General features: G+C 42.7%; 1 protein-coding gene across 3 annotated transcripts in view; it reads right to left on the reverse strand.

Annotated features, from left to right (window-relative positions):
• TEKTL1 (tektin like 1) overlaps positions 1–10,102 on the reverse strand; it is a 66,674-nt gene extending 56,572 nt beyond the window's left edge. Inside the window, exons 1-2 of one of the 3 annotated variants that reach the window (XM_032953972.2) lie at positions 9,994–10,101; positions 373–484 (exon numbers count right to left, since the gene is read on the reverse strand). Coding sequence is in view for 1 of the 3 variants with exons in the window: in XM_076067132.1 (XP_075923247.1) it covers positions 174–197 (24 nt within the window). In the remaining 2 variants the exon portion in view is untranslated. Of the gene's footprint in view, positions 1–173; positions 342–372; positions 485–9,993 lie in introns of those variants that run through there. The other 2 variants (XM_076067134.1, XM_076067132.1) reach the window with 2 other exon arrangements.
• Positions 10,103–13,990: the final 3,888 nt, after the last annotated feature.

A 13,990-nucleotide genomic window follows, 5' to 3' on the forward strand; every position in this document is an offset into this window, starting at 1 on the left:
GAATTTATCAAGATGAGCATCAAGGAAATGGACTTTGAGGGACATCCTACAGCCCATTGTGGCATCATTCTTCACCAGAGTCTCAACGAGCTCCACGTAGTTTTCGGCCTTGTGATTGCCCAGGAAGCCCCGAACCACTGCGACAAAGCTGTTCCAAGCCGCTTTCTCCTTACTTGTGAGCTTCTTGGGGAATTCATTACACTCCAAGATCTTCTTTATCTGTGATCCGACGAAGACACCGGCTTTGACCTTTGCCTCAGACAGCTTAGGGAAGTAGTCTTGAAGGTACTTGAAGGCTGCCGACTCCTTATCTACAGCTCTGACAAATTGTTTCATAAGGCCCACTTTGATGTGCAGTGGTGGCATCAGCACCTTCCGGGGGTCCACCAGTGGCTCCCACTTGAAGTTGTTCCTCCCCACAGAGAACTCGGTCCGCTGTGGCCAGTCCTGCCTGTGGGAGTGCACCTTGGTGTCCCTGCTGTTCCTAAGGCAAAGATAGCAGGGAAACACGTAGGCTTTCGCGACCAATATTATTCATAATAAAGATTTTTGGGTTAGATCGCGTTATTTATAATTTAAAAACAAAACCGTAATGAACTTAACTAACACTGTTTTAACCAGTGACATGATTTCGATTTAAAGCTTTCGTGACTGCAGGGATTCATCTTCTTGGTTCTTTCGGTAAAGTCATGTAGAAGGGAAATAATAAAATAATAAAAATAAAATACAATTCTCACGACGTTTCGGCCACAACGCAAGCAGCTGTCTTCAGGTGAAGAAACAGAACTGTCGGAAAGACAGCGGAAAGACAGCGCTGTCTGTCTGACAGTTCTGTTTCTGGAAAGACAGCGCTGTCTTTCCGACAGTTCTGTTTCTTCACATGAGGACGGCTGCTTGCGTTGTGGCCGAAACGTCATGAGAATTTTATTTAATTTTAATCATTTTATGATTTCCCTTCTACGTGACTTTACCGAAAGAACCAAGAAGACAGTGACATGATTCCCATCCTTTCTAAAGGCCTTAACTTTGCCGTTACCCCACGCACAATTCCAGTAGATGAGATCATTGCTGAGGTAGAATCAGCAGTAAGACTACTTCCACATAATGAGGCAGAGATGACTAGACACGAGATTGCCAAAATAATTCAGAATAGTAAAGTACCAAAAGTAAATATTAGCTCGAATAAAGCAAACGCCTTAAGAGAGCTCCGATTAAATAGAGATATTCAAATCCTGGCAGCTGATAAAGGCCGCACTACTGTAGTGATGTCACAAGGCGATTATGATAATAAAAGAAATGATTTACTAGATGAAAGTACCTACATTAAAATTAAACGAGATCCAACTAATACTTTAGAACGTAAGACTACTGCAATCATTGCAAATTCATTAATCCCTAAGAATGAGCAATACCGAATTAAGCCAAGGGCCTCAAAACCACCGAGACTGTATGGGCTAGCCAAAGGTTAATAAAATCGGCATCCCATTACGACCCATAGTCAGTACAATTGGCTCTGCCACATATAAATTAGAAAAATATATAACTAAACAAATACAGCCCTACATCGGGAGGATATCTTCATTCATAAAAAAAAATCAGAACATCTTGTGAATGTGATTAAAGATATCAAACTTAACCCTAATGATATTCTGGTGAGTTTTGATGTGATTTCTCTATTTACAAAGGTTCCAGTGAATGAGTCGCTTAAATTACTTGATACACTAGTAAAGAATACCGGTTTACCAAAAGATATTCCGAAACTTGCTGGCCATTGTTTAAATAACACTTCTTATGGAGAGGGGATTTCTTTAAACAAAAGGAAGGAGCAGCAATGGGTTCTCCTTTATCCCCTGCTATAGCAAATTTGTACATGGAAAACTTTGAAATAAGAGCACTTGCCTCGAGCACATTAAAACCATCCTTTTGGTTTAGATATGTGGATGACACTTTGGTTGTCTGGCCACATGGTAAAGATGCACTTAATGATTTTCTAAATCATCTCAATGCACAAAACCCGGCCATCCAGTTTACCATGGAAATGGAGGTGAATAACAGACTCCCGTTCCTAGATATTTTGCTGGGACATGGTCTACACATCATCACCCAACTCAGAAATCCTCTCTTATCAAGACACTCATACATCGGGCTAAAACAGTGTCAGATGGTGAAAGTCTAGTGAGAGAGATTAAACATGTTAAAGAAGCACTAAGACAGAATGGCTGCAATAATGCTCAAATTAACAGAGCACTGAATGCCAAATCACGAATGTAAAAAAACACTGCTGAAAACGATAAAATTGTTTAAAAAATTAAAATACCATATATCTCAGGAGTAACTGACAAATTAGCCCGTGTTTTGCAAAAGCAAAACATTAAAGTAAGATTTGGTACAGTACACAAAATAAAAAAAATGGTATCTGGCATTAAAGACGAATTGCCTAAATTATCAACAGAAGGTGTATATCGGATTAATACTGGTAGAAAACGTAGTGGACTGGAAGCCCAACCGGGATAAATTCACAGGAGGCAGGGGATTCATTGTGTATGTCTGTGGATGTCTGTCCACGTGTATCCGGACACCCGGATATATAACAAATGCGCTCCTAGTGGGCATTACTGGTAGGAAACGTAGTGGACTGGAAGCTCAACCGGGATTAATTCACAGGAGGCAGGGGATTAATTTTGTATGTCTGTGGATGTCTGTCCACGTGTATCCGGACACCCGGATAAAATGTGAGGGGTGGGGCTGGGTGGAGAGGGGAGGGTGGGGAGGGGCTGGGGAGGGTGGGGAGGGGAGGGTGGGGAGGGGCTGGGTGGGGAGAGGTGGGGCTGGGTGAGGAGGGGCTGTTCACCCCGTGGTGCCCTTATAAAACTCAACGTTTAACCTACTCACGCCGGCTTGTGCCCGCCCTCACAGTCGGGCATATTTGCGGAATACACCACGCTGCCGTTGAACCTGGCCATTGACCGAGCAACCCAACGTTCCTACGAGCTCCCTCCACAGGAATGTGTTTGTTTATGTGGCAGATGCTGTATTGGACAGACGTAACATCAGCATAAGACTAAAAGAACACCAAAGAAATATTAAATTATCTCAAACACAACTGTCGGCAGTGGCAGAGCATGCTTGTCAACAAGGACACTCAATTGATTTTGATAATGTTGAAGTGTTGTGTAAAACTAATTATTACTGGCCATGACTACTTAGAGAATCCATTGAAATTGAGAGAAATACAAATAACTTTAATCGCTCTGACAACTACAGGCTTAGTACGGCCTGGAAGCGTATTATTAAATAAAATATAGAATACAATTACAATTCCTAATAAGGGAAACAAGTACAATGAATAACAATTTAATGATTACCAATCTATTAAATAAATCGCTGCACCTGAATGAATTAAATTATGACGTCACCCTGCTGCTGCCCTATTTAAGACCGGGAGCAAGAGGAGAGCCTCACTATTCTGGCAAATTGCCCGATGAAGCTGGATATAAATTCCAGCGAAACGTCATACTCAAATTTTAAATGATGTTGATTCACTCTTCAACACACCGGTGGGCTAAAGTAGTGAACTATTTGTCCTTTGTAAACGTGACACATTTTTTACTGTTTGGATGTATCGTGTGGTGGGGGGTTACGACACATTTATAAATAACGCGATCTAACCCAAAAACTTTTATTATGAAAAGCAGGGAAACTTGCTAAAACTGCCTTGGAGACCCATCAGGAATGCCACCATTTTTAAGTTCCGATGACCTCCCTGCCATACTCCTCATACTTCAAGGCATCCAGCAAGGTCTTGATGCTGTCGTAATCCTCTTTGAGGTGCACCGAGCGAGCCAGGGGAAGAGACGGGTACTTGTTACCATTATGGAGCAGCACGGCTTTGAGGCTCCTGGATGAGCTGTCATTGAAGAGGCGCCACTCATTCTGGTTACAGGCGATTCCGATTGCCTCGAACAGACTGGTCACATTGTGGCAGAAGCAGAGCCCATCTTGAGGGGTGAAGAAGCTGCAAAAAGGTTGGTGATCTGCGAATTGCACACTTTCATCCAACAAGTTTCACTGCTTGAGCCGAGACACCAAAAGCTCAGCATTTGACTTGGTGAGACCAAGATCTATGATCAAGTCATTGAGGTATTTTTGGTTTCGCTCCTCGGCTCCACCTCTGAAATTGTCATCTGGATCTACGGCTTCCTCGCTCTCTGACTTGCTGCTCTCTTCTAAATACGGCTGCTCTCTCTCCAGAGGAGTGCGTACGGGGAGCTTATGGCAGTGCGGTACCGGGGCGATGGATGAAGGAAGGTCCGGATACGTGATAGCAGGTGCATTCTTGCCAGACCGACGTTTGGAAGGGTCCACCATGCAGAAGTAGCAATTGCTTGAGTGGTCAGTGGGTTCCCGCCAAATTCTTGGGATAGCAAATTTCATGGCTCTCTTTTTCCCCTCTGTAGCATCCTACAAACATACATTTATTTCACCCATGACTAATGTGTAAGAGATTCTCGCAGCATTTTTCATACATGATATCTATTTTTTCAATAACATTGAAAATTGTAAAACACTTTAAAATTAAAAGTTTTACAATTTTATTTTTTTTAAATGTATAACATAAAATTCCGAGCAACAATTGTCCATCTTACATTCCATAGTTTTTTTGCATTGCTCGCAGGTGAAATGAGGTGCCCAGGGTTTGTCTTTATCCCCGACAGGCATGCCAAAATATCGGAAAAATGTCTTGTGGGCCTCACACATCTTAGCAGATGCTTCCACAGAGTACTTTTCGCTCTTGTATTGATAAATTGGCCGCAGACATAGCAAAAGGCGTCTGCCGGATGCTTGCAGCCGCTTGATGCCATCTCAGAAAAATGCAAATATGTACCCACTTAGGCAGCTGGAACTAAACTGAACTGGTGGGCTTAATTTATATTACTGGAAAGTTCTAGAATGTTCTAGAAGTTACTCCAAGTTTACTCGGCACTGAATCTATCTGGAATGCTCAATGAAAATGGGCAAAGCTTTAAATCGAAAATAGGTCAATTAAAAAATATCACTGTCCTGGCCACAAACACTAAGTTTTTTGGGGAGAATAGCCATTTTCAGTACTTTTGAGGCATACGCAGTTAGAAAATAACACTTACGACCCAGGGACATTTTTTTACAGTATTATGAGTGGGGTACTCCATATTGAGTGATGTTACCCACTAATAATTATTCATGAGGGGCAATTGTGGAGCCAGGATTTTCAGGTAAGGGTGGCAACTCCTCCAGCAATGAAAAATTAAAGTTGTTATTAAGTAAGGACTTATTCTTAGTTTTTTCGGTAAAGTCACGTTGAAGAGAAACAACAAAATAACAAAATATATATAAAACAATAAAAAATTTCTCACGACGTTTCGACCATAACTCAAACAGTCATCATCAGGTGTGTTGGTTTGCATAAATTTATTTTTAAACGGCACATTTATTTATTTATAAAAAAAACGTTGGCGTCACGCGCAGCGATTGGCAGTTTGCCCAGGACTAGTCCATCTATTTTTTTGAAAAGAGGAGGGGGGAGACGAAATTTTTTATAATGTATGCTGTCTGAAAGCCACTGTAAGCGTGAACAATCAATCAAGAACTGAAATGATTTATCAAATCTTTCCAATGATTGCTAAGATAGAATCCATCTTCTCCGGTGAAATTGTCTCTGTGCTTGTATATGTGGATAGCCTCATGAACGAATCTCTCATGGAAGCCAGATGGCTTACAAAGAACCTCCGTCTTGGAAAAGTCAATGGCATGTGAGCCTACTGAATTAGAACAATGATCTGCTACGGCCGAGGTGTTGGTCCTACCGTGTGCCTCTGTGGTAGTAGTTACATTAGAGAAACCAAACGCCATGTCTCGGACCGCATTCGTGAACATAAAGCAGACCTTAAACACGGTAGGACCAACACCTCGGCCGTAGCAGATCATTGTTCTAATTCAGTAGGCTCACATGCCATTGACTTTTCCAAGACGGAGGTTCTTTGCAAGCCATCTGGCTTCCATGAGAGATTCGTTCATGAGGCTATCCACATATACAAGCACAGAGACAATTTCAACCGAGAAGATGGATTCTATCTTAGCAATCATTGGAAAAATTTGATAAATCATTTCAGTTCTTGATTGATTGTTCACGCTTACAGTGGCTTTCAGACAGCATACATTATACAAAATTTCGTCTCCCCCCTCCTCTTTTCAAAAAAATAGATGGACTAGTCCTGGGCAAACTGCCAATCGCTGCGCGTGACGCCAACGTTTTTTTTAATAAATAAATAAATGTGCCGTTTAAAAATAAATTTATGCAAACCAACACACCTGATGATGACCGTTTGAGTTTTGGTCGAAACGTCGTGAGAATTTTTTTTTTATTGTTTTATATATATTTTGTTATTTTGTTGTTTCTCTTCAACGTGACTTTACCGAAAAAACTAAGAATATGAATTACTGCAGTCACGAAAGCTTTAAATCAAAAGTAAGGACTTGTCCCTTGCTTTTTATTCAACGTGTGTGCGGTGATGGTGCAGCCATCAATTGAGGGTCGAATTCGAACCGTGTGTGATCGGCATCGCGCTCATTGAAGGTATGCCTTCAGGGAAGTCGTGTACTGTATACGCAACTGCGCACAATTCTGAGTCACTTATAACTGCTTTGCCATTACTTACTGCCAACTATGGACTCGGACTATTGTCCTATCATCTCATAGAGTCCCTGGCACATAATAGTATGCTACACAGTGGCAGTGGGGGTCGCAAAATGCCGATGTATTTCTAATAAACCCCAATGATCCGATCGAAATTAGGGATTTAGATCGAATCATTGGGGGGGGCACGTGCCACCCCCCCTCACTGGCTCTGCCAGTGAGGAGGGGTGGGAGGGTGTCCATTTGGAGGACGTCACCTGCTCATATTAATGAGGGGGGCTGGTCGATGTGGAGTGACGTCACGAGCGTAAAGGACAGACATTCCTGGGTGGTTATTTTGGTCAGACTACATAACACGATAGAATCCAAAAAGGTGAATTGTCATGTGCACAAGCATTTAACGTGCTATTTATTGTTGTTTCAGCTCATTGGTACATCAGTACACTTGGTTAATATACCAAAAAAATTACGTAGATATTTGAAGGAGACATTGCTTATTTATTATTACTGTACTTATATTCTGCACAATGATGCTACAAGTAATTTTGTCTGGTATGTATAACATTCTCCACATGTAGAGCCACTTATAAAGTGCTCTAGAGTGCTATATTAGTAGTAATGTACATGTGGAGTATGATAATTAGTAGCTGCACACATATACAATATTATATAGTATACTAAATAAAATAATAGCGTTATTGTGGAAAATGTAAGTCCAATAAGGATCCAATAATCTGCGTTCCTGTGGGGGATCAAATCATGGGTCCTCTAACCTGCGGTACACCGCGGAGAGTCGTTAAACAATCCCCGTGATAACATGTTTGCGCTGACGTATGCTGTGGATTATGGGATGAATTAACGGCACAATTCCATTAATCACATGAAATAAAATCACATATTTTTTTATTACGCGTTTTCTAAAACCCAAATGGTGCAACATCTTCCATGTGCATAATATAGGTTTTTTTGGGTTAGATCGCGTAAATACATGTGTCGTTAAACCCGCCACAGCAAAGTAGTAAGGGTTGTCACGTAAACAGAACATGCCAATTCGTCACGAGTACAGCACACCGGTTTGTTGGAGAGCCAAGGCACAACGTTTACAATCTGAGTACGACGTTTCCCAAAAACCTCTTATGGATGATATTGGTCGCGAAAGCCTGCGTGTTAAATGTTTAATGTGGGTCTATGTTAGAAGATGTCCTTGCATTTCAACGTATTGGCGGTACACCGCTGGTGTGCGGTACAGTATAATAAAAAAATACATTTTTTGGGAATACATTTTTATTTTCCCGCAATTCACAACCCCGGTAAGAAAATCTTGCGCTGTGTGCGTCAAAATCAGTCGGAAGACCAATGTTATGAGCAGCTGAACACGAAGCGTCACAGTCTGTTGCCGTATAGCAGCACCCAGTCTGATTGCGATTGACTGGCTCCGTGTTCCAAAGGCAAGATTTGACTCCTCGTGCCCTAGACTTGGTCGGACGGTTCTTCGATTAATTTCCAGAATCATTTCTCGGCGGACGGTGGTATCAAAATATTATAGAACTCAGGGTGTCATCACATGTTCGAATGGGGAAAGTAGCTGCTGAATGTAAGTGCAACTTGTGATGGAGAGTTCCGCAGCTCACTCAAGGGGCAACAGCGACATCATCAGACTGTTCTAGATTTAAAGCTTTCGTGACTGCAAGGATTCAGACTCTTCGGGTTTTTTTGATACAGCCAATTTTTGCTGTGTCTGTTCCACCTGAAGACGGAAGCCTGTGTTGCCTGCGAAACGTCGTGATTTGATTCTATTATTTTACCTGCGTGACTTTACCGAAATAACCAAAGAGTATCGTCAGACTGCTTTATGAGGACCACCGTTATGTTATGCTGTACCGGTGTTGTGTCGCCAATGCGTACATCATTATACTTGATATTCAAGTAAATACATGCTAAATACTTCCTAACATCGCGTGAGCACAGCTAGTCTATACTGATACAAACCCAAAAGACGACATTGCTGAGTAAAAAAAACCTTGCCTCCATGTTTCCACGCAGCTCCCTACAGCTACAGCCCCGCAACACTTCTCCGGGTTTGTAGACCGCAAACCGTTTTAATCCGCCGCGGTGCACCGCGGATTAGGGAAGCAAATCGCGAATCACCAATACCCGAATTACAGGGATTAGCGGATTACCACATCGCGAATTATTGGATTTCTGCTTAACAAAAGACATTACGCCTACTGCACATATAAATCTGTCCCTCTACGTACAAAATAACTATGTATATCGGACTTTTGGGAGCGCATCTCAGACGGCATGGGTTCAACGCAAGCAAACTCTGGACCGGTTTTGACATTCAGTGTCTCCATCAGCAGTCCGATTTGGAAGAAACCACAGCTGAAGCTTTCTAAATGGCTAGTCGCACTTTCCACACTGTCGACGAGTGCTCATTTGCGTGTCGCGTAATTTACAGGTGTCGAGGTTGACCCGATTTGAACAGAGCGTCCATTCGCCGATCAACATCTGGTAGCGCTGGCACGCACAAAAACAAGATCCTCCGTGTCGCCTTAACAGACTGTTGGGGAAGTGCTGGTAGCGAGCATCTACGAAGGCCGGCACGCCACACAAGGGGGCGGGTGGCCAACACCACGCCCGACCGCGTTTGTCTCACAGTGGCGATGTTTTTACACACCGTACCAGGTACAGTACTTAGATTGAAACCGAGTCGACCTAGGAGAGGCCCAGGACCGGTTCAGATAATCGTCACTTGTGTTGGCCGTGAGCGGGAATCTAACTCGGCTCGCCTGGTTCATAGCGCAGCGTAGCGCTAACCACTACACGACCGCTCCCCACGCACACAATTCTGGCTGATGCGGGACGCTTACTGCCCGTGCAAAAACGCCGGTCCGTAGTTTTCTCGTGTCGAACCGAGATATCTACCGCGTGTGTACGCGCGCTCCCAAACAAGGGCGGCAGTGTCTGGCTGACGACGTTGCGTGGCCAGCGAGAGACGGGAGCGACGCTGGCGAGATGGTAACTACCTCGCTTGGTATACAGGAGGTTGTCGGTTCGACTTCGGCTGTATATTTTGAGTTTGGGGCTCTCTCTCTCTCCCCGTGTTCGCGTGGATTTTTTTTCCGGGTTTTCCCCTCCACATTTAGAATCAAGGCGCGTCTTTGGCTGCTAAAAACTTCCACGCGATGATACACCACTTCCGTTGAGGTATAATTGGTGGTAGACAAGGTCGATTCTGAAAAAGAGCTGTACTACAGCTCAGTGTGGGGTCTTAGCTGGTAAAATATATACTTTTGAATAGTTTTAGTTGACTGTACCTGCTCCGCTGTCTCCACTCGGCCCGCGCGTCCCCGTGTCTCCCTGGCAACCAACCGCGCGGCGACGTCACGCGCCGAGTCCCGTATCAATGAGCGAGCGGCGGCGGCTCACACAGCGCTTTGCCACCCCTCCCCCCTGTCAGTTTTGTGCGCACTACTTTTGTAACATTGCCTTGTCCATTGAATGCGACTTTGGAGTTAACGTAAATTGTAATTCGATACGACTCAACTGAATATTTTCAAACTCCCAGAAGCGGCTGGCGGGCCGTTTGTGAGGGGGCCGAGGGAGCCGACGGAGGGAGCTGATGGAGCCGGGGGGGCCGACGGAGCCGGGGGGAGGGGGGGCCGACGGAGCCGGGGGGGGGGCCGACGGAGCCGGGGGGGGGGCCGACGGAGCCGGGGGGGGGCCGACGGAGCCGGGGGGGGGGGCGACGGAGCCGGGGGGGGGGCCGACGGAGCCGGGGGGGGGGGCCGACGGAGCCGGGGGGGGGCCGACGGAGCCGGGGGGGGGGCGACGGAGTTGGGGGGGCCGACGGAGCCGGGGGGGGGGCGACGGAGCCGGGGGGGGGGGCCGACGGAGCCGGGGGGGGGGGCGACGGAGCCGGGGGGGGAGCCGACGGAGCCGGGGGGGGGGGCCGACGGAGCCGGGGGGGGCGACGGCGCGAGCAGAGGGAGTTTGACTTTCTCACACACCATGCACTGACTCACATCATACACTCGCACAACCACTGACCCATTCACTCATCATACACAGGTTCACTCATCGTGTGCTGGCTCACTCGCACATCATACACTCACACTGCCGCTGACTCGCTCACACATCATACACCGACTCACACATCATACACTGACTAACACATCGTGCGCTGACTCGCACATCATAGTCACTCACGCTGCTGCTGACTCACACATCATACACTGGGAGTGTCGTGCTGCCAGCTATGGCTACAGTTTTTTGTCGTACGTGTTATGTATATAGTTTATTGTTAAATTTAAAATCACAGTTCCTATGATTACTGTTGTTACATTGTTTTTATAGCTTTACTTTGGTGATTCGAAAACATGGTTAAGATAAATTGTCTTAGGGTTCTACATCATTAGACCTCCTTTGCCAGTACCATAATGTAATAATAGGGTTTTCCCCTTTTTTCTGGCAACAAAACTGAAACCTTTTTTACAAGGATTCATGTCTGCATTAACCACAATACCTGCAGTCAAAATGCAAACAAAAACATACTATGATAGTGCATTGTCTTTGAGCTGTACGCCTTCTGGCGTCATCTGGTCGAGCACCAATTGGGTCGAGGCTCAAAAGAAAGCCGTCCCTTGGTGTGGACCAATCAGTTTCAAGGACAATGCATCATTATTATCATAGTATGTTTTTTGTTTCCATTTTGACTGCAGGTATTGTGGTTAATGCAGACATGAATCCTTGTAAAAAAAGGTTTCAGTTTTGTTGCCAGAAAAAGGGGGAAAAGCCTATTATTTGTCTTATGGTTGTTGTTGTTGGCTTGCACCACATTGATTTTTGCACGCAACATTTTAATACGTTTTTTTGTGTGGAATATTTGCTGGTTTATTCCTGGATGTTTCTGTTACGCGTCGCTTTAAGATGTTCTGTGTTCAAATTTTGTTTGTTGCGGTTGCATCCAACTTAAGAGTCGCATGGCTCACAGGGCTATACCTAATAAATTAAACTTGAAACGTCCTTTAAAAACATTTGAGCGTATGACAATAGAACTTCATTTTTTGTCCCGGAGGCGGAAAACAACCGCTTGCACGCGATCTCGGCGTGATGACGCGAGTGGAGAGACATCGATTAACAAGACTTGAATCGATTAGAAGCGTACTAAATCGATTCCCAAGGGCTGCCGTTTTCCACTCAGTGGTGGTGACGTCACTACAGCACTTGTTTCAGTTTCATTTATAGTGGTAGGAACGAAGTTGTAAACTGAGTGTACCAGCCTGCAATAGATTAATGTGTCCGTCCGTCCGTCCATCCCCTTTCAATACTTTAACGAAGTTAAATCTCGTGCTGTTCTTAAACATTTACTTATCTTAAACATCGACTTATCTTAATCATTGACCTATCTTAAACATCTACTTATCTTAAACATCGATTTATTACTGGTAGGAACGAAGTTGTAAACTGAGTGTACCAGCCTGCAATAGATTAATGTGTCCGTCCGTCTGTCCGTCCATCCCCTTTCAATACTTTAACGAAGTGAAATCTCGTGCTGTTCTTAAACATTTACTTATCTTAAACATCGACTTATCTTAATCATTGACTTATCTTAAACATCTACTTATCTTAAACATCGATTTATCTTAAACATTTACTTATCTTAAACATTTACTTATCTTAAACATCCACTTAAACATCGACTTATCTTAAACATCGACTTATCTTGAACATCGTCTTATCTTAAACATCCACTTATCTTAAACATTTACTTATCTTAAACATCGACTTAAACATTGACTTATCTTAAACATCGACTTATCTTTTCTTAAACATCCACTTAATCATCGACTTATCTTAAACATCGCCTTATTTTAAACATAGATTTATCTTAAACATCAACTTATAAACATCGACTTATTTTAAACATCGACTTATCTTCAACATTTACTTATTTACTGGTAGGAACGAAGTTGTAAACTGAGTGTACCAGCCTGCAATAAATTAATGTGTCCGTCCGTCCCCTTTCAATACTTTAACGAAGTGAAATCTCGTGCTGTTCTTAAACATAGACTTATCTTAAACATATACTTAATCTTAAACGTAGACTTAATCTTAAACACACACTTAATCTTAAATATCGACTTAATCTTAAACATCGACTTAATCTTAAACATCGACTTATCTTAAACATTTACTTATCTTAAACATCCATGTAAAAATCGACTTATCTTAAACATCGACTTATTTTAAACATCGAATTATCTTAAACATCGACTTTTCATAAATATCGACTTAGTTTAAACATGGATTTATCTTAAAGATCGACTTATGTTAAGCATCGACTTATCTTCAACATTTACTTATTTACTGGTAGGAACGAAGTTGTAAACTGAGTGTACCATCCTGAAATAGATTAATGTGTCCGTCCGTCCCTCCGTCCGTCCGTCTGTCCCCTTTCAATACTTTAACGAAGTGAAATCTCGTGCTGTTTTTAAACATTTACTTATCTTAAACATCGACTTATCTTAATCATTGACTTATCTTAAACATCCACTTATCTTAAACATCGATTTATCTTAAACATTTACTTATCTTAAACATCGATTTCTCTAGAACATTTACTTATCTTGAACATCGACTTATCTTAAACATCGATTTATCTTAAACATCGATTTATGTTAAACATCGACTTATCTTCAACATTTACTTATTTACTGGTAGGAACGAAGTTGTAAACTGAGTGTACCAGCCTGCAATAGATGCATGTGTCCGTCCGTCCGTCCCCTTTCAATACTTTAACGAAGTGAAATCTCGTGCTGTTCTTAAACATTTACTTATTTTAAACATCGACTTATCTTAATCATTGACTTATCTTAAACATCCACTTAAACATCGACTTATCTTAAACATCGACTTATCTTGAACATCATCTTATCTTAAACATCCACTTATCTTAAACATTTACTTATCTTAAACATCGACTTATCTTAAACATCGACTTATCTTATCTTAAACATCGACTTATCTTAAATATCGCCTTATTTTAAACATAGATTTATCTTAAACATCGACTTATAAACATCGACTTATTTTAAAAATCGACTTATCTTCAACATTTACTGGTAGGAACGAAGTTGTAAACTGAGTGTACCAGCCGGAAATAAATTAATGTGTCCGTCCGTCCCCTTTCAATACTTTAACGGAGTGAAATCTCGTGCTGTTCTTAAACATAGACTTATCTTAAACATAGACTTAATCTTAAACATAGACTTAATCTTAAACATAGACTTAATCTTAAACATAGACTTAATC

The sequence above is a fragment of the Petromyzon marinus genome, chromosome 14 (genome assembly GCF_048934315.1).
Source record: "Petromyzon marinus isolate PM22_M1 ecotype Great Lakes invasive population chromosome 14, UKy_Petmar_22M1.pri1.0, whole genome shotgun sequence".
Lineage (NCBI taxonomy): Eukaryota > Metazoa > Chordata > Hyperoartia > Petromyzontiformes > Petromyzontidae > Petromyzon > Petromyzon marinus.